The 21,919-nt window shown below is 38.1% G+C and overlaps 1 protein-coding gene across 2 annotated transcripts in view; it reads right to left on the reverse strand.

Moving 5' to 3' along the window:
- Nucleotides 1-3,267: 3,267 nt before the first annotated feature.
- Nucleotides 3,268-21,919, reverse strand: part of LOC132372384 (C-type lectin domain family 4 member A-like) — a 41,820-nt gene continuing 23,168 nt past the window's right edge. For both annotated transcript variants that reach the window (XM_059934449.1, XM_059934448.1), the window contains exons 3-6: nt 21,554-21,655; nt 5,924-6,075; nt 4,703-4,818; nt 3,268-3,622 (exon numbers count right to left, since the gene is read on the reverse strand). In XM_059934449.1, coding sequence (XP_059790432.1) covers nt 3,481-3,622; nt 4,703-4,818; nt 5,924-6,075; nt 21,554-21,655 — 512 coding nt within the window. In that variant the 3' untranslated portion in view covers nt 3,268-3,480. The remainder of the gene's footprint in view (nt 3,623-4,702; nt 4,819-5,923; nt 6,076-21,553; nt 21,656-21,919) is intronic.

The following is a 21,919-nucleotide window of genomic DNA, read 5'->3' on the forward strand; positions in this document are numbered from 1 at the left end:
ATTGAGCATTTTTGTGTATATATATATATATATGTATAAAATAGATAACTAATGAGAACCTGCTGTATAGCACAGGGAACTCCACCTCGCTGTACAGTAGAAACTAACACAATGTTGTAAAACAACTCTATCCCATAAAAAAATTTTTAAATAAAAATAAGATTTAAAAAATAAAAATTGAGCATTTTTATTTGCTGACATGGTATTATACAACATAATTTTATCCTGTAAGCTTATCTGTAATTTAAATTAGTTGTATTGAACAGCCCAAGTACCATAATATTAAGTTGGATATATTTAGGGAGTAAATTTGCAGTCTCTTATGCCAGATGGATGTGGAGTTAATTTAATTAACATCCATCTGTTTTGTTCATTTCAGAGCATTCTGAAGGCAAAGGCTTCCAGGAAGGTATCCTTTAAAACTCCAGTAGTTGCTGTTGGAATGCCTCCAAGTCAGGAGGAAGACAATCCTGATAGAATTATGTTTTCCTCCCAGAAGGGCCAGCTCCACAGCTGTTTGACAAAAAAAAAAAAACCCCAGTGTGACAAGAAAACCATAGGTCAGGGAGAGTAAATTATTCCTCACCACCCCCCATGCACCATATTCCTGCCAAATACCAAAAAAGGGAAAATTCCAACATCTCATAGAAATACAAAGAAACTTCTGCTCTCTTTTTACCTCTCATAAGTTTCTTCATAAAAGCAGAGGAGGAAATATTTAGTTCTTGAAATAGCAAGAGTCTGACATCTATTTGGATTTCTTTACTTGGAAGGAGTAAAGCCATAAAGACCACTACAAACATGCACTTTGCCTTCCTTGGGCCTTTTTCACAAGACATAGTGTGAGTCAGACCATGATTCTGAATTCAACTCACCCAACTTTCCACATACTAAGTTACCAGGACTATACTTTGGAGTAGGGGCAGTCTCCTTGAGACAGGAAGACAACAGTACAGACATTTTGGAAAAGGACCGGGTAACAGCCTTGGGCAAAACAGTCCTTGGAAGCTAAAGAACAAAAGCCCTGAGGGCCTGAGTCCCAGAGAAAAAAACAAAACAAAACAAAACAAAAACAGGCTTGCACGAATAAAAGATTGACTTCACCTCTGTTACACTAACAAGTATACCTAGTTGCCACAAGACAAGAATTTCAACTATAAATTTTAACCTTATCTGTACCTGTGCCTTCTTGCAGAAAATTCTCATGCATTCCTTTCCCCTCCAGAAGCTCTCCCTATGCCTGACAGCCACCATGGAGCCACCTGCTGCTGATTAAAGAAGTTTGACAATTTCTGTAAATTATCAGTGATCATGGGACAAACCCTCCCTTTTGTTATGAAAGCAACTCACCCGCTACTACTCGGGGAGCTGGCACTTTTTTTTTTTTTTCCATCTTCTCCCTTGTGCACAAGCTCTCTCTTTTAATAAAAAGCTTTGCTTGCCTAAGAGTCTTGTGGAAGCGACATTCATTTCTATGGTATTGCTGCCCAAGAATCTGGAAAAGGCATGGTAACATCATCCTGAGCCATGTTCTGAGAGCCAAGTTGACCGGTAATAAAGCTGATACTTGGAATGGATATGGGCATTATTAATTGGGAGGTAAACTGGTATATTCTACATACAATGGATAAGATCAGACCTGTATAAAAATAACTCATCTGTAGATATAATCAGGAAATAAGTGGCAAATATAATTACTCATTTGCATCAAGATAATCAAGGCATCATCTCAGGAGGTCACACTGGGGTAGCCATGGCTAGAGTCGGCTTTATCATGATCGATTATAATTACCATACTAATGCAATGAATAACAGACTTTAGTGTAAATATGATATATTGTAGTAGAAAAAAATGATCTATCATAACTATAGTAAAGAGAGGAATATAAATATATCAGGGGTCATTTTGAGTGGAAATACATACCTAGAAACTGTAAAATTTAACCAAAGGAAAAAATTATCAAAATACCTGATGAATATGTCTATGTCAACTCACCAGTAACAACTTCCAGTTCTGATTCTCTAATTCTAAACCTCCAGTGCTCAACCTCTGATTTCCCTTTGCTTGTACCCTGGTGTTAAATGACAGCCCAAGACTAAACAGAGAATGTTAAGAAGCCCAAAGCATCTACTGGACCAAAGCTGGAATTTATCGTTCACTGACGTGTATTACATTCCACCTTTACAAAATATGCTTTTAGTTAAAGGTAATAAATCTGTCTGAGAGAAATAAAAAGTAATGGTTGGGATTATTTTGCTGTTGACCAACCCATACAGAGAAAAATCCAGACAGATGGAGGAACCACAACATATAACTATATCCGTATCTAACCCCTTAGCAATCAGACAAAAATTAGGAGATGAGGCTCATGCCCCCTCCATTTGTCTGCAAAGGGGCTGTCCAATATAGTCTCTGCACATGGAAAATGGTCAATATATGTTCATTTTGTCTGGTAGAAAGAAATTCTCCTCTACCCTTTCTAGGTTCTTCTGGCTGGCCTAAAAAGTAAAATTGACATGAGCCAGACTAACAGGAAGAAAATCAAACAAAGTTTAATAACATGTATACATGGGAGAGACCCAGGAAAACTGAGTAACTCACCCAAATGGCCAAAGTCCTCACCTTAAATACCTTATGCAGCTAAAGACAAAAGAGAATGTTGGAAGTAGTGGTTTAGGACCTCAAAGGAGAAGAAGGCAACTGACATGGAGATGGAAAAGCAAAAGCTTGATAAACAAATGTTTGCTGGACCCTGCAGAGACAATGGGACACAGAGAGGAATTTTAACAAACAGACTTTGCCAGGCTCCTCCCTGTCTATATACCTAGTTCCTACTATAGTGATCTATGGTGATCACTTCCTAGAACTGATCCTATATCTCCATTCTTTAGGCAGCTAGGGGGAAGGTGAAAGTTTTTTCTTTAGTCTTTTGGGCCTTGATTGTTTTCAGCTTCAAACTATGCACTTCCCAAAAAGACATTTTGGGGTGGCAACTTTTGCTCCCCTAAAATTTCATGAATGAACAAATGAATGAATGTGTGCGCTGGCTCTATCGTAAATGGAATAGGTGACAGCCTACTGAAAAATTCTATGAAGATCCCTTATAAAAGACTTACACATGAATAACAAGAACATATTAGCTATCTCTAAGAGAAAAACAAATATCGTATATTAACACATATATGTGAAACCTAGAAAAATGGTACAGATGAACCGGTTTGCTGGGCAGAAATAGAGACACAGATGTAGAGAACAAACGTATGGACACCAAGGGGGGAAGTGCTGGGGGGGGGGGGGTGGTGGGATGAACTGGGAGATTGGGATTGACATATATACACTAATATGTATAAAATAGATAACTAATAAGAACCTGCTGTATAAAAAGTAAATAAAATTAAATTTTTTAAAAAAAGAACATATTAGCTATCTCTGTGATGGTGGATACCAATTCAACCTCACGGTCATGGAGAATGTTCCATTCATAAGTAGATCTTCATCATCTTGCAAATAGACTTGTGATGGTCATTACAAGGAACATCATTCCAGCCCCATTCTCCTGAACGAGCATTTAGCACAACGCAACGCTCATAAGGATTATTGGGTTCACCCCTGTGCCAGAATCTGAGTGCCAGAAAGGGAAAAAAAGAATGAGAATGTTTCTTTAAACAGTGCTTTGAAAAGAGACAGTAAGAGAGGGGGCTGGGATTGAACTGTGTGGAAGTCAAAGTCAGATATGCCCAAATCATTCCTTCCCACTTCTCATGGAGTTTTCCCTTCATCTGTGTCTCTGGTATTTCCCTTGAAAATTGTCCTTACATCACCCAGTACTGTGTCATCTTATTGCATTAAACATTCTCCCAGCAGATGTTCCAGTCTCCCTTCTGTTTGTCCATTTTATATCCTGTTCCCAGGAAACTGTCAGTCCACAGTCTCCCTTAAATGATGTAAAAGACTTCACACTGGTCTCAAGTATCAATATAGTTTGTTTCTTTTATTATGCACTGCTTTTGGAGTCTGAAGAACTAGTTAAAATCTCCGAATCTGCTACTATGCCTGTTACCTTGGACAAGTAATTTAATTTCACAGATTCGCAGAGACTAGATTAATATCCCTATATATTTCACACAGTGATATTAGGATCAAAGGTGGTAATGTACTATAATGTACTAAAGTACTTAAGAGTTTTAAAATAACTTCATAAATATGAGATATCATAAGACTATCAGAATTTAACTTATTTGCTGTATGAGAGATATTAAATCTCAATAATTGGTTATGATCTTAATTGACATAAATTTTTGTTACATTTAGAGAGATAGTGTAGTGGTTGAAAGCCCCAACTTTGATATCAAACAGACCTGGGTTTGAGGACCACTGTTACCACTGCTGGATAACCACTGAGTTATCGAAACTCTTTAAACTCAGTTTCTTCATCTCTATAGTAGAAAAATAATAATGTGTGCCTCATAGAGTTATTATGATGATTGAGTGAGATAATAAGGAAAATTATTTAACCTAGTGCCCAAGAGTTAAAAGAAGAGTGAGCTTTTTTCTTTTATTGAAGTATAGTTGATTTACAATGTTGTGTTAGTTTCAGGTATACAGCATGAGCTATTTTATTTTAATAACTGATCATTGGAACACCCTAAAACCCCTGTATGCTGCAGGACCCAGGGTTCCTTTATCTAATTCTATACTCACGTGGCACTTTCATTGTATGGTGTCTGATCGACCCATTGCCAATGTCTTTTCCCCTCTGGGTCTGACAGCCCCACATAATAAACAGAAGTTAGTTTCAGTTTCCGGGTGATGATATCCTAAGGGAAGAAAAGGAAGGAGGTATAGCCTTTAGAACAGTCAGGTTGAACTGAGTTCCTGGCTTTAGGGAGAAGAGAAGAAAAGGAGAGGATCCAGGAAGAGCCACATGGGGGCCCTGCAGAGGAGCCTAGGTTTTTTCTGGCTAAGCAGAGCAGGATCAAAGATATCACTTGTGAGCATGATGTTGGTCTTAGTCTGTTCAGGCTGCTGTAACAAAATACCACAGACTGAGTTGCTTATAAATAACAGAAATTTGTTTCTCACAGTTCTGGAGGCTAGAAATCCCAGGTCAGGGAACCAGCATGGTAGGATGAGGGCCTTCCTCCTGGTTCCTAACCAGTGCTTTCTCACTGTGTGCTCACGTGGTAGAAGGGGCGACGTTGCTCTGTAGAATCTCTTTTTTAAAAACATTAATCCCATCAATGAAGGCTTCATCCTCATGGCCTATGCAGCTCCCAAAAGCCCCACTTCCTAATACTATCATCTTTGGACGTTAGGATTTCAACATATGAATTGGGGTGGCAGGACACAAATGTTCAGAACATACCAATGTTTGATACATATGGAGGCAAATTCTATTCATGATCATAACGAATTCTCATCTCAGACTCTCTTCCCTTCACTTCTTCCCTAAGAGAGGGTGTTCTTCAAAGTCGTAGATGAGAAATATTTTGCAGATTAAATAATTTTCCTTTTAACAACTTCAGATTGTTAACAATCATTTCTGATTGGTGATTGTGACTCTTCATGATGGAACTTCATTTCCCAATTGGACTTGATACCCCTTCTCTGTTAGTTAATAATTTATAAAACATTTTCGTGTTGAAATAATAAACTGATATTTCAGGCTGAAATATTTTCAGCCTTCCACTCAACCCCTACTTATTATATTTTCAATGCCCCAATTTATTTGGGGGGAGGTTAGTTTTGTAGAAGCAGGAAGAAGGCGTGGAATGTAAAACCTTAGGTAGCCTCTTCTAACTATTTTCTTAAGCCTTCTGCCACAGCACCAATATCCCAAGACAATAAAAATCTCCTTCTTAGCCAAGAAAGATGTTAAAAAGCCAGGCAACACTCCTGACTCCATTATCAATTAGAAAGTACCTGCTCATCCTTGGTGTTGATCACCAGCAGGTGAGCTTCCATTCTTGAGCATCTCTTCTCACTCTCATCCCAAATATTTTGTTCAGTAGAAATAAAATAGCAGTTAGAACTAAATGACGTCCAATTCTTTGGGCAGCAACTCCAGTCTTTCCCTGTATTGAGAAGAAGGCCATAACAGTGCAACATATGAAAAGTAATTTTTTAAGCGTGTGTATTAAGGACCAGAGGAGACTGCATGGAAAGCAGAACTCCCATCTGGACCCACGAGTAACAAGGAGCCCTGCCCATCAGGTGTCAAGGAGGTCAAGTCTACCTACATCAGGCAGTAACAGGGTAGGGATGCTTTCCTTTGCCAGAGTGGTGTCAGGAAAAACCAGCTAAAACAGAAGTTGAAATAAGATCCAAACTCTCAGAACATAATACAAAAATGTCCAGGTCTCAATGGAAAATTACTTATCATACCAAGAACCACAAAGTTCTCAAAAGTCAATTTAAAAAAAAAAAAAAGAAAATACATATGCCAATACCAAGATAAGAGAAATACTAGAATTATGTGCCAAAGATTTAAAAGAAGCCATGGAAAGATGCTTCAACAAGAAAGTACAAACGTTTGAACCAAATAAAAAAATAGAAAGCCTCAGCAAAGAAATAGAGGATCTCAGCAAAAAAAATTAAAGATAAAAGGGAGAATCAAATGGAATTTTATAGTTGAAAAATGTAATAACCAAAATTAAAAGCTCAGTGGATGGGCTCAACAGCAGAATAAAGAGGACAGAGAAATCTGAACTAAAAGATAGAATAACAGAAATTACTCAGCTGAACAACAGAGACAAAATAGAGTAAAACAACAACAACAAATAAATAGACTTCCGGTTTCCAGTCTGGTAAGAAGCTTGGAAGTCACCACTCCGTTCTAACAAGTAAAAAGCTGAACAAACTGAAAATCAGCAACTCTTCACAGAGCAAACCACTGCACCCAAAGTTGTAGAGACACAAAAGCAAATACAGAGAATCACAATTTTGTACTGGAGCAGAAACGTCTTTGGGAACCAGTCCCAGGGCATGGCAACCTGAACTGAAATTGTGGAACTGCTGGAAGCTCAGTGTAGACAACTCTGAGAGATAAAAAGTCCAGGGTGACCCAGTCAACGTAGAGGCCCCAACACTTCTGTGAGTTTTACATCCTGGAGTTCCACCAGGTGCTCACAGTAAATAGTTGAGAAAAATTCTCCTGTGCTTCTGACAAAAGCAGGGCAAAAGGTACCATTTTGAAATACACCAGAGGATTCTTTTCTTTTTGAGAAGATCTGCACACAGGAGAAATTATCTGACCAGAGCCTAAGATGCTGGGGATTTGTCAGACCCTAACTGACTAGGGAACGGAAAATACCCAAGTAAAGCCCACTATAGCCACCTGTCCCACTCTAAAGGGGTTAATAAAAACAACTGAGAAGAAGAACTTGTAAGCTCAAAGCACAAAGGCAAAGACTCACTAAAAGAATGAACAAAATCATAGGATTATAGAATGTCTTCCCTCCCCTCACACCTCACCACCACATTTTTAAGGCCTATTTACAGCAGTTCCTTTTACTCAGTACATCATGTCCAGCTAATGAGAAAAAAACACAAGGCATATTAAAACAAACAATACACAGTTTGAATAGACAGAGCAAGCATCAGACGCAGATGCTTGATGGGGCAGAGATATTGGAATGATCAGCCCAGGAATTTTTTTTTTTTTAACATCTTTATTGGAGTATAATTGCTTTACAATGGTGTGTTAGTTTCTGCTTTACAACAAAGTGAATCAGTTTTACATATACATATGTTCCCATATCTCTTCCCTCTTGCATCTCCCTCCCTCCCACCCTCCCTATCCCACCCCTCTAGGTGGTCACAAAGCACCGAGCTGATCTCCCTGTGCTATGCGGCTGCTTCCCACTAGCTATTTCACATTTGGTAGTGTATATATGTCCATGCCACTCTCTCACCCTGTCACATCTTACCCCTCCCCCTCCCCATATCCTCAAGTCCATTCTCTAGTAGGTCTGTGTCTTTATTCCCGTCTTACCACTAGGTTCTTCATGACCTTTTTTTTTTTTTTCCTTAGATTCCATATATATGTGTTAGCATACTGTATTTGTTTTTCTCTTTCTGACTTACTTTATTCTGTATGACAGACTCTAACTCCATCCACCTCACTACAAATACCTCCATTTCATTTCTTTTTATGGCTGAGTAATATTCCATTGTATATATGTGCCACACCTTCTTTATCCATTCATCCGATGATGGACACTTAGGTTGCTTCCATGTCCTGGCTATTGTAAATAGAGCTGCAATGAACATTTTGGTACATGACTCTTTTTGAATTATGGTTTTCTCAGGGTATATGCCCAGTAGTGAGATTGCTGGGTCATATGGTAGTTCTATTTTTAGTTTTTTAAGGAACCTCCATACTGTTCTCCATAGTGGCTGTATCAATTTACATTCCCACCAACAGTGCAAGAGGGTTCCCTTTTCTCCACACCCTCTCCAGCATTTATTGTTTCTAGATTTTTTGATGATGGCCATTCTGACCGGTGTGAGATGATATCTCATTGTAGTTTTGATTTGCATTTCTCTAATGATTAATGATGTTGAGCATTCTTTCATGTGTTTGTTGGCAATCTGTATATCTTCTTTGGAGAAATGTCTGTTTAGGTCTTCTGCCCATTTTTGGATTGGGTTGTTTGTTTTTTTGTTATTGAGCTGCATGAGCTGCTTGTAAATCTTGGAGATTAATCCTTTGTCAGTTGCTTCATTTGCAAATATTTTCTCCCATTCTGAGGGTTGTCTTTTGCAGACCAGGAATTTAAAACAACTGTGATTAACATGTTAAAGGCTCTAGGGACTTCCCTGGTGGCACAGTGGTTAAAGAATCGCCTGCCAATACAGGGGACACTGGTTTGAGCACAGATCCGGGAAGATCCCACATGCCGTGGAGCAACTAAGCCTGTGTGCCACAACTACAGAAGCCTGCACACCTAGAGCCCATGTTCCGCAACAAAAGAAGCCACCACAATGAGAAGCCCGCGCACCGCAACGAAGAGTAGCCCCCACTCGCCGCAACTAGAGAAAGCCCGTGCACAGCAACAAAGACCCAACGCAGCCAAAAATAAAAATATATAGATAAATAAATAAATTTATTTTACAAAACCAAACATGTTAAAGGTTCTAATGGACAAAGTAGACAGCATGCAAGAACAGGTGAGCAATGTAAGCAGAGAGATGGAAATTCTAAGAAAAAAACAAAACAAAATGCTAGAGATGGAAAATACTGTAACAGAAATGAAGAATACCTTTAGTGAGCTGATTAATAGAGTGGACACAGCTGAGAGAAAAAAAAAATCTCCGTGCATGAAGATATCTCAATAGAAGACTCCAAAACTAAACAGCAAGGAGAAAAAAGACTGAAAAAAAAAAAAAGAGAAGAGAATCTCTAAGAAATGTAAGGCAGAAAAAAATCTTGTAACATATGTGTAATGAGAATATCAGGAGAGTAAAGAGAGAAAAAGAACAGAAGAAATATTGAAACAATAATGTTTGCGAATTTCTCCAAATTAATTACAGATACCAAGCAGGATAAATGCTGAAGAAAACTACACCTAGACACCATATTCAAGCTGCAGAATATCAAAGACAAAGAAAAATCCTTAAAGAAGCCAGAGGGGGGAAAAACACCTCCTATAGAAGAGCAAAGATAAGAATTACATCAGACTTTGCAGAAACCACAGAAGCAAGAAGAGAGTGGAGTGAAATATTTAAAGTGTTGAAAGAAAAAAGCTACTATCCTATTTCTGTAACATGCAAAATTAACTTTCAAAGGTGAATTAAAAATAAAAACTTCTTCAGACAAACAAAAACTGAGGGAATGTGTTGCCAGTAAACCTGCCTTGCAAGAAATGTTAAAAGACACTTTTTAGAGAAAAGAAAAGTAATATAGGTCAGAAACATGGTTCTACATGAAGAAAGGAAGAAAATCAAAGGAGGAAAGTGAAAGTAAAATAAAAACTTGTATTTTCCATAGTCTTAATTGATCTATTAGATAATTTGCTCATAATAATAATAGCAACTATGTATTCAAATATGTGATGTGTAAGTGAAATAAATTATAGCAATGATACAAGGGATAGGAGGAAGGAATTTGGATCATCTTGTTTTAAAATACTCTCACTACACATGAAGCTGAATACAGTTATTTGAAAGTGGACTTGGATTACTTGTAAATGTATATTGCAAACTTTAGGGCAACCACTAAAAAAAAAGAAGTATAACTGACATGCTAAGAATAGAACAAAAATGGGATCATGTAAAATGCTCAGTTAAAACCACAAATAGGAAAAGAAGAAAATAGTAGAAAAAGATTAAAAAAAGGGCAAGATATAAAAAAATAATACAAATGGTAGATATCAATACAACTGTATTAATAATCACTTTCAATGTCAGTCATCTAAATGCACCAATTAAAAAGAAGAGATTGTCAGAGTGAATCAAAAAACAAGACTCAACTATATGTTGTCCTAAAAAACCCACTTTAAAACTCCAAGAGGATTTTATAAAGACATATATATTAAAAGTAAGTGCATGGTTATCAAAAATTTAAAAATTTTTATTTCAATGGGCCATTTTTCTATGTCAAAAATTGTCTAACACACATATTAATCAAACTACCAAAAATTAAATACAAAGAAAAAATATTAAAAGCAGCAAGGGAAAAACAACAAATAACATACAAGGGAATCCCCATAAGGTTAACAGCTGATCTTTCAGCAGAAACTCTGCAAGCCAGAAGGGAGTGGCAGGACATATTTAAACTGATGAAGGGGAAAAACCTACAACCAAGATTACTCTAGCCAGCAAGGATCTCATTCAGATTTGACAGAGAAATTAAAACCTTTACAGACAAGCAAAAGCTAAGAGAATTCAGCACCACCAAGCCAGCTTTACAACAAATGCTAAAGGAACTTCTCTAGGCAAGAAACACAAGAGAAGGAAAAGACCTACAATAACAAACCCACAACAATTAAGAAAATGGTAATAGAAACATACATGTCGATAATCACCTTAAATGTAAATGGATTAAATGCTCCAACCAAAAGACATAGACTGGTTGAATGGATACAAAAATAAGACCCGTATATATGCTGCCTACAAGAGACCCACTTCAGACCTAGGGACACATACAGACTGAAAGTGAGGGGATGGAAAAAGACATTCCATGCAAATGGAAATCAAAAGAAAGCTGGAGTAGCAATTCTCATATCAGACAAAATAGACTTTAAAACAAAGACTATTACAAGAGACAAAGAAGGACACTACATAATGATCAAGAGATCAATCCAAGAAGAAGATATAACAATTGTAAATATTTATGCACCCAACATAGGAGCACCTCAGTACATAAGGCAAATACTAACAGCCATAAAAGGGGAAATCGACAGTAACACAATCACAGTAGGTGACTTTAACACCCCACTTTCACCGATGGACAGATCATCCAAAATGAAAATAAATAAGGAAACAAAAGCTTTAAATGATACATTAAACAAGATGGACTTAACTGATATTTATAGGACATTCCATCCAAAGACAACAGAATATACTTTCTTCTCAAGAGCTCATGGAACATTCTCCAGGATAGATCATACCTTGGGTCACAAATCAAGCCTTGGTAAATTTAAGAAAATTGAAATTGTATCAAGTATCTCTTCCGACCACAACGCTATGAGACTAGATATCAATTACAGGAAAAAATCTGTACAAAATACAAATACATGGAGGCTAAACAATACATACTAAATAACCAAGAGATCACTGAAGAAATCAAAGAAGAAAGCAAAAAAATACCTAGAAACAAATGACAATGGAAACACAATGATCAAAACCTATGGGATGCAGCAAAAGCACTTCTAAGAGGGAAGTTTATAGCAATACAGTCCTACCTCAAGAAACAAGAAACATCTCAAATAAACAACCTAACCTTACACCTAAAGCAATTAGAGAAAGAAGAAAAAAAAACCCAAAAGTTAGCAGAAGGAAAGAAATCATAAAGATCAGATCAGAAATAAATGAAAAAGAAATGAAGGAAACAAGAGCATAGATCAATAAAACTAAAAGCTGGTTCTTGAGAAGATAAACAAAATTTATAAACCATTAACCAGACTCACCAAGAAAAAAAGGGAGAAGAGTCAAATCAACAGAATTGCAGATGAAAAAGGACAAGTAACAACTGACACTGCAGAAATACAAAGGATCATGAGAGATAACTACAAGCAACTATATGCCAATAAAATGGACAACCTGGAAGAAACGGACAAATTCTTAGAAATGCACAACCTTCTGAGACTGAACCAGGAAGAAATAGAAAATATGAACAGACCAATCACAAGCACTGAAATTGAAACTGTGATTAAAAATCTTCCAACAAACAAAAGCCCAGGACCAGATGGCTTCACAGGCGAATTCTATCAAACATTCAGTGAAGAGCTAACACCTATCCTTCTCAAACTCTTCCAAAATATAGAAGAGGGAGAAACACTCCCAAACTCATTCTATGAGGCCACCATCACCCTGATACCAAAATCAGACAAAGATGTCACAAAGAAAGAAAACTACAGGCCAATATCCTTGATGAACATAGATGCAAAAATCCTCAACAAAATACTAGCAAACAGAATCCAACAGCACATTAAAAGGATCATACACCATGATCAAATGGGGTTTATCCCAGGAATGCAAGGATTCTTCAATATACACAAATCAATCAATGTGACACACCATATTACCAAATTGAAGGAGAAAAACCAAATGATCATCTCAATAGATGCAGAGAAAGCTTTTGACAAAATTCAACACTGATTTATGATAAAAACCCTCCAGAAAGTAGGCATAGAGGGAACTTACCTCAACATAATAAAGGCCATATATGACAAACCCACAGCCAACATCGTCCTCAATGGTGAAAAACTGAAACCATTTCCACTAAGATCAGGAACAAGACAAGGTTGCCCACTCTCACCACTATTATTCAACATAGTTTTGGAAGTGTTAGCCACAGCAATCAGAGAAGAAAAAGAAATAAAAGGAATCCAAAACGGAAAAGAAGAAGTAAAACTGCCACTGTTCGCAGATGACATGATGCTATACATAGAGAATCCTAAAGATGCTACCAGAATACTACTAGAGCTAATCAATGAATTTGGTAATGTTGCAGGATACAAAATTAATGCACAGAAATCTCTTGCATTCCTATACACTAAAGATGAAAAATCTGAAAGTGAAATTAAGAAAACACTCCCATTTACCATTGCAACAAAAAGAATAAAATATCTAGGAATAAACCTACCTAAGGAGACAAAAGACCTGTACGCAGAAAATTATAAGACACTGATGAAAGAAATTAAAGATGATACAAATAGATGGAGAGATATACCATGTTCTTGGATTGGAAGAATCAACATTGTGAAAATGACTATACTACCCAAAGCAATCTACAGATTCAATGCAATCCCTATCAAACTACCAATGGCATTTTTCACAGAACTAGAACAAAAAATTTCACAATTTGTATGGAAACAAAAAAGACCCCGAATAGCCAAAGGAATCTTGAGAAAAAAAATCGGAGCTGGAGGAATCAGGCTCCCAGACTTCAGACTATACTACAAAGCTACAGTAATCAAGACACTATGGTACTGGCACAAAAACAGAAATATAGATCAATGGAACAGGATAGAAAGCCCAGAGATAAACCCACACACATATGGTCAGCTTATCTTTGAGAAAGAAGGCAAGAATATACAGTGGAGAAAAAACAGCCTCTTCAATAAGTGGTGCTGGGAAAACTGGACAGCTACATGTAAAAGAATGAAATTAGAATACTCCCTCACTCACACCATACACAAAAATAAACTCAAAATGCATTAAAGTCCTAAATGTAAGGCCAGACACTATCAAACTCTTAGAGGAAAACATAGGCAGAACACTCTATGACATACATCACAGCAAGATCCTTTTTGACCCACCTCCTAGAGAAATGGAAATAAAAACAAAAATAAACAAATGGGACCTAATGAAACTTAAAAGCTTTTGCACTGTAAAGGAAACCATAAACAAGACGAAAAGACAACCCTCAGAATGGGAGAAAATATTTGCAAATGAAGCAACTGACAAAGGATTAATCTCCAAAATTTACAAGCAGCTCATGCAGCTCAATATGAAAAAAACAAACAACCCAATCCAAAAATGGGCAGAAGACCTAAACAGACATTTCTCCAAAGAAGATATACAGATTGCCAACAAACACATTAAAGAATGCTCCACATCATTAATCATTAGAGAAATGCAAATCAAAACTACAATGAGATATCATCTCACACTGGTCAGAATGGCCATCATCAAAAAATCTACAAACAATAAATGCTGGAGAGGGTGTGGAGAAAAGGGGACCCTCTGCACTGTTGGTGGGAATGTAAACTGATACAGCCACTATGGAGAACAGTATGGAGGTTCCTCAAAAAACTAAAAATAGAACTACCATATGACCCAGCAATCCCACTACTGGGCATATACCCTGAGAAAACCATAATTCAAAAAGAGTCATGTACCACAGTGTTCACTGCAGCTCTATTTACAATAGCTAGGACATGGAAGCAACCTAAGTGTCCATTGATAGATGAATGGATAAAGAAGATGTGGCACATATATACAATGGAATATTACTCAGCCATAAAAAGAAACGAAATTGAGTTATTTGTAGTGAGGTGGATGGACCTAGAGTCTGTCATACAGAGTGAAGTAAGTCAGAAAGAGGAAAACAAATACCGTATGCTAACACATATATATGGAATCTAAAAATCAATAAAAAAATTGTCATGAAGAACCTAGGGGGAAGACAGGAATAAAGATGCAGACCTACTAGAGAATGGACTTGAGGATACGGGGAGGAGGAAGGGTAAGGTGGGAGAAAGTGAGAGAGTGGCATGGACATATATACGGTACCAAATGTAAAACCGATAGCTAGTGGGAAGCAGCCGCATAACACAGGGAGATCAGCTCAGTGGTTTGTGACCACCTAGAGGGGTGGGATAGGGAGGATGGGAGGGAGGGAGACACAAGAGGGAAGAGATATGGGGATATATGTATATGTAAAACTGATTCACTTTGTTATAAAGCAGAAACTAACACACCATTATAAAGCAATTATACGCCAATAAAGATGCATCTTGCGTCTCCCTCCCACCCTCCCTATCCCACCCCTCTAGGTCTCTTGAGTTCTTATGGCTGGACTAACCATAAAATTGACACAAGACAAAAAAGAAACAGGGGGAAAAGAAACCAACTCTAATTTGTGTGCACTGAGGTCTCCTAGAAATGAGACCTAAGAAGTAGTCAAAGCAGGCAGCGTTCATAATTTTTAGACAAAGAAACAATAAAATTTTGAGGAAATGTATGCTTAATTAGTGAAAAATAGAAACAGAGTTTAGGTTTGGGGTAATAACTTAAGGAAGCAACAAGATTTGTTTACACAGGCTTCTTGTCCCTGATTTCCCGATCTCTGGTGATGTGTGTTCTTCTCCCTCCAGATACAGGGAGTGGTAACTTTCATTTATTTCCTGTTTTCAGTGAGACAGAGAGGAGGGTCAAAGTGTCCCTCTTATATCAGCTCTTTCTTAAGTAACTTTAACACAAAATAATCAATCTGCCATTGAGGTTCATTTTGGGGAGAACTGCCCTGGACCCCAATACTCACATAGAACATTTACCAAGATAGACTACAACTGGGCAATAAAACACACCTTAAAAAATTAAAAAGAATAGAAATCATACAATGTCTGCTCTCAGATCACGTGGTATTAAACAAGAAATCAGTAACAGAAAGATAGCTGAAAAAATCCCCAAATACTTGGAGACTGAATAAAATACTTCTAAATAACACGAGTCAAGGAAGAAATCTTAAGAAAAATTTTTTTAATACTTTTAACAAAATGAAAATAAAAACACACATCAAAATTTCTGTGATACAGCCAAAGTAGGGCTTAGAAGGAAATTTACAGCATTGAGTCCATATAATAGATATAAGAAATATCTAAAATCAATAATCTATGTCTCCATTATAGAAAACTAGAAAACAAAGAGCAAATTAAATCCAAAGTAAGCAGAAGAAAATAAATAATAAAAGTCAGAGCCGAAACCAGTGAAACTGAAAACAATAAATCAATAGAGAAAATTGATAAAAGCCAAAAGCTAGTTCTTTGAAAAGATCAATTACATTGACAAGCCTCTAGTCAGGCTAAGAAAAAAAAGAGAAAGGACTCAAATTATTAATATTAGAAATGAAAATAAGTCATCACAATAGATCTAGTGGACATTAAAGATAGTAAAGAATTATTATGAACACCTCTATGCCCATAAGTTTGATAACCTAGATGAAATGAACCAATTCCTTGAAGCTCACTATCTGCAAAAACTCACACTAGAAGAAATATACAATCCGAGTAGGCCTATACTTATTAAAGAAACTAAATCCATAATTAATAATCATCCAAAAAAAAAGAAAGCACTAGGCCCAGATGTGTTCACTGATAAATTTTACTAAACATTTAAGAAAGAAATTATACCAGTTACCTCAATGTCCTTCAAAGACAGAAGCAGGGACTTCCCTGGTGGTCCAGTGGGCAAGACTCCATGCTCCCATTGCAGGGGTCCTGGGTTCGATCCCTGGTTGGGGAACTAGATCCCACATGCATGCCACAACTAAGAGTTCACATGCTGCAACTAAGACCCGGCACAGCCAAAATAAATAAATAAATAAACAAATAAATAAATACTAAAAAAAAAAATACATATATATATAGAAGCAGAAGGAATACCGAATTCATTTTCTGAGGCCAGCATTACCCTCATACCAAAACCAAACAAAGACATTGTAAGGGATAAAAAGCCTACAGACCAATTTCCCTCATGAACATAGATTCAAAAATCCTCAAAAATATTGGAAAATTGAATCCAACAATGTATTAAAAAATTATAGAGGAGTGTGGCCAAGATGGCAGAGTAGGAAGACCCTGAGCTCACCTCTCACAGGCACAAAATTACAGCTATTTACAGAGTAAATATCAATGAGAATGACAAGAAGACAAGCAGAAAAGATCTTCTACAAGTAAAGATATAAAGAAGGAACCACAGCGAGATGGGTAGGAAGGGCAGAGACGCAGTACAGTCAAGACCCACACCCAGCTAGGTGATCCACAAACTCGAGGATAATCACAATTTCAAAGGTTCTCCGCAAGAAGCGAGGGGTCGAGCCCCACATGGGGCTCCCCAGTCCAGGGGCCCCGCACTGGGAAGATGATCCCCCAGAATGTCTGGCACTGAAGGCCAGTGGGGCTTGTGTTTGGGAGAGCCAGAAGGAAACAGACTCTGCACTTAAATGGCTCACACAAAACCTCACGCCCTCAGACACAGGGAATAAGCAGTAACTTGAAAGGAGCCTGGGTCAGAGCCACTTGCTAATCTGGGAGAGCCTCCCAGAGACCCACCCTGGGGACACAGACAATGGCACCAGCCAGTCTGGGGAGCTCGTTCTACCACAAGGACACTGGTGCTGACGAGTGCCATTTTTTGAGTTCTTCCTCTAGCTTATTAGCAGCTGGGACCCAGTCCCAACCACCAGCTGGTTGGCACCAGTCCTGGGACCCCACCCCCCAGACCAAGTAGCCAGTTGTGTGGGGCAACAGCGACACCCACCAGCAGGTTGTCAGCAGCCATAGTCCCAGTGGAGCCCCCCAGTTGCCCCGGATGCTGGTCCTGCCCACCAGAGGGCCAAGGATTTATCCCCACTCACTCACCAGCAGGCCAGCACTAACCCCTAGAGCCAGACTCAACCACCAGTGGGTGGGCAACAGCCCCAAGACCCCAGCCCTGGCTCCACCCACCAGTAGTCTGACACCAGCTCCACCCCAGAACCTGGCTCCACCCACCAGCAGGCCAGAACTAGCCCTGGGACCCCTGGGGCCTCAGCCAGCAATGTCAAAATCCAGCCCCTCCCACCAGCAAGCCAACATCTGCCCTGGGAATGCCAGGTCTGGCCTTGCCCCCATGTGAGCCAATACCAGCTCCAAAACCATCAGGCCCCACAGACAGCCACCCCAGGAACCAGCTCCACTCACCAGGGGGCCACCACCAGCCACAGGACCCCCAGGGACCCCACCCAGTCATGATAGGAAACGGCCCTGCCCACCAGCAGCCAGTATCAGCTGTTGAACACCCCAGCCCCCAAGGCCCAGACATCTGGGACCTGGCTCTGCCCAGTGATGGGTCAGCACTAGCCTCAGGACCTTTGGGACCTTCAGCCAGCCACATCAGGACATGGCCCTCCCAACCACCAGGCCAGCAGTCTCTGCACTAGGCAGGGCCTGGAAGCCACCAGCCTGGGAGCCAGGCCAACCTATTAGTGCACCCACAGTAGTTGGCCCTGCCACAATAGAAAGGCCCACACAGCCCACACAAGGGACACCCCTAGAGCATATAGCTCTAGTGAACAAAAGGGAGTGTGCTCCTGGACCACATAGGACATCTCCTACATAAGGCCACTTCTCCCAGATCAGGGAATGTAACTGACCTACCTAATACATAGAAATAAGAACAGAGAATCAGGCAAAATAAGGCAACAGAGGAATATTTTCAAAACAAACAAACACAAAAAACAAACAAATGAACAAAATAAATAAATAAAACCCCAGAAAAAGAGCTAAGCAAAGATAAGCAATCTCCCCATTGAACAGTTCAAGGTAATGATCATAAAGATGCCCAACAAGCTCAGGAGAAGAAAAGATGAACACAGTGGGACATCTAAGAAAGAGCTGGAAAATATAAAGAATAACAAAACACAGCTGAAGAATACAATAACTGAAATTAAAAATACACTACAAGGAGTCAACATTAGATAAGATGACACAGAGGAATGGATCAGCCAACAGGAAGAGTAGTGAAAATCACCCAAGCTGAACAGAAAAAAAGAATTTTTTTAATGAGGACAGTTTAAGAGACTCCTGGGACAACATCAAACATACTAACACTCACATTATTGGGATCCCAGAAGAGAGAGAGAGAGGGACAGGGAATATATTTGAAGACATGATAGCTGAAAATTTCCTTAACCTGGAAAAGGAAACAGACAAGCACAGAGTCCCAAACAAGATCAACCCAAAGTAGTCCACACTGAGACACATTGTAATTAAAATGGCAAGAGTTAAAGAGAGATGGTAAAATCAGCAAGGGAAAAGCAATTAGTAATGTACAAGGGAACTCCCATAAGACTAGCAGCTGACTTTTCAGAGGAAACTCTGCAGGTCAGAAAGGAGCTGCACAATTATTTAAAGTGATGAAAGGAGAAAAAACTACAAGAATACTCTACCTGGCAAGGCACTCATTCAGATTTGAAAGAGACATAAAGAGTTTCACAGACAAGCAAGAGCTAAAAGAGTTTAGTGCCACTAAATCAGCTTTACAAAAAATATTAAAGAGACTCCTCTAAGTGAACAGAAAAGACCACAGACGGAAATATAAAAATTATAAAAGGAAAAATCTCATCGGTAAAGGCAAATATACAGTATGAGTAGTAGATCAACCACTTTAAAGCTGGTAGGAAGGTTAAAACACAAAAGTAATAAAATCATCTATGTCCACAATAAGTAGTTAGGGCATATATCAATACAAAACAAAAAGATCCAGCAATTCCACTCTGGTTCTTTATCCGAAGAAAATAAAAACACCAAGTAGAAAAGATATATGCACCCCTATGTTCATTGAAGCATTATTTACAAAAGCCAAGATATGGAAGCAACCCAAGTGTCCATCAACAGATGAACAGGTGAAGAAGATGTGGTATATGTACTGGAATACTATTCAGCCATGAGAAAAAAGGAAATTCTGCCATTTGAAACAACATGGATGGGCCTTGAGGACATTATGCTAAGTGAGATAAGTCAGACAGAGAAAGACAAATACTCCATGATATCTCCTATATTTTAAAAAATGAAAATTTAAAAACAGAGGATAAATTGGTGGTTACCAGGGGCTGGGAGGTGTGGGAATGGAAGAGATGTTGTTTAAGGGTATATACTTACAACTAGTATGTAAATAAGTCCTGTGATCTAATACACAGTACAGTGATTATAGACAACAAAACTATATTGTGAACATTAAAGTTGCTAAGAGAGTAGATTTTAACTGTTCCCAACACTAAAAGAAATGGTAAGTATGTGACATGTTAGAGATATTAGCTAATGCTAATATAGCAATTATATTACAACATAAAATCAATTATCTGCACACCTTGAACTTACACAATGTTGTATGTCAAATACAACTTAAAATGTTTAATTACATAAATAAATAAACTGATTTTTTTCTGAGTTACTTGTCAGTTGAGATAAAAATAATTTCCAGAAATTGCTATTATAAAACAAGTTTGGGTCTTCCCTGGTGGCGCCTGACAATGCAGGGGACATGGGTTCGAGCCCTGGTCTGGGAAGATCCCACATGCCATGGAGCAACTAAGCCCATGCACCACAGCTACTGAGCCTGTGCTCTAGAGCCCGTGAGCCACAACTACTGAGCCCACGTGCCACGACTACTGAAGCCCATGCGCCTAGAACCCATGCTCCACAATAAGAGAAGCCACCACAATAAGCCCACGCACCGCAACGAAGAGTAGCCCCCGCTCGCCGCAACTAGAGAAAGCCCGCATGCGGCAATGAAGATCCAATGCAGCCAAAAATAAATAAATTAATTAATTTTTTAAAAAGAATCAAAATTTAAAAAAGAAAGAAAAAACTAAGAAAAAGTTTCTCATTAAGAAAAAAAATGTTCATTAAGGAAAAAAACTAAGGAAATCTGAACAAACTATGAACTTTAATTAATGATAATATATCAATATTGGTTCAATAGTTGCAATAAATGTACCATACTAATAATGTAAGATGTTGGAAAAATTGTGTACACGGGGGAGGGGAGTGATATGGGAAGTCTATTATTTGCTCAGTTTTGCTGTAAAAATAAAACTGTTCTCTAAAAATAGTCTATTTTTAATTTAAATAATCACATCTATAATTAAAATTTACATCCTCTTCATCAAACAAAACTAAAACTTTCTTCCTCTTCCAAAACCTTCAACTCTAGTCTGAAGAGGTAAAACCCTGTTTAAGTGTATTTTATGCATTCTCCCAGAAATGTTTTACGCACATATGTTTTCTTAAAACACAAATGAATTAAATTTTTCTTGAACGAGTGAGTTTTACCTGATATGTAACAAAAAGGGCAAGTATGCACAGAAAACTCAGAAAGAAGCAAAGGCTGAAGAAACCCAAAAGCAATGTAATCTTTTTCACAATTAAAACTATTTCCTTACACAGATATACTAAAGATATGTATAAAAGAATTTTAGGTCCTAAATATTTGTATACTTAAAGTTTAAAATGATCATAAGACTCAACTTCTTAGTATGACCTGCCTGTGAACCTTATTGGAAATATAGATCTGGCACACAGTAGAGACAACAACTGAATTATAGGCACATTTAATTCTTACCTTCTGTGGTCGAATTTTCTTTCATACATTCCAATACTGTGTGAGGGACTTCTTTTGTAGTCTTTTTTTCTTTAGGAATATAAGAACATTTTTGGAAAAAAACTGAAAAAGAGAATAAGACCATTCATTTTCCTGGTAGCGTTATAACGTCACTCCTTAATGTTACTTACATTCTTTATAGGAACAAAACCTACAATTGCCCAATTACTTTAATAGAATCCTGACTGTGGAAAAGATTTCCCATCACCCCACATTCAATGTAATCCTAATCCCACTGATTTTGAAACTACAGATTTCTGCAGGAATAGCTGAAAAAATCAGTAGTTGAAAGAGGACATGACGCTTCCATTATAACGGGTCTAAAGG

The sequence above is a fragment of the Balaenoptera ricei genome, chromosome 10 (assembly GCF_028023285.1).
Source record: "Balaenoptera ricei isolate mBalRic1 chromosome 10, mBalRic1.hap2, whole genome shotgun sequence".
NCBI lineage: Eukaryota > Metazoa > Chordata > Mammalia > Artiodactyla > Balaenopteridae > Balaenoptera > Balaenoptera ricei.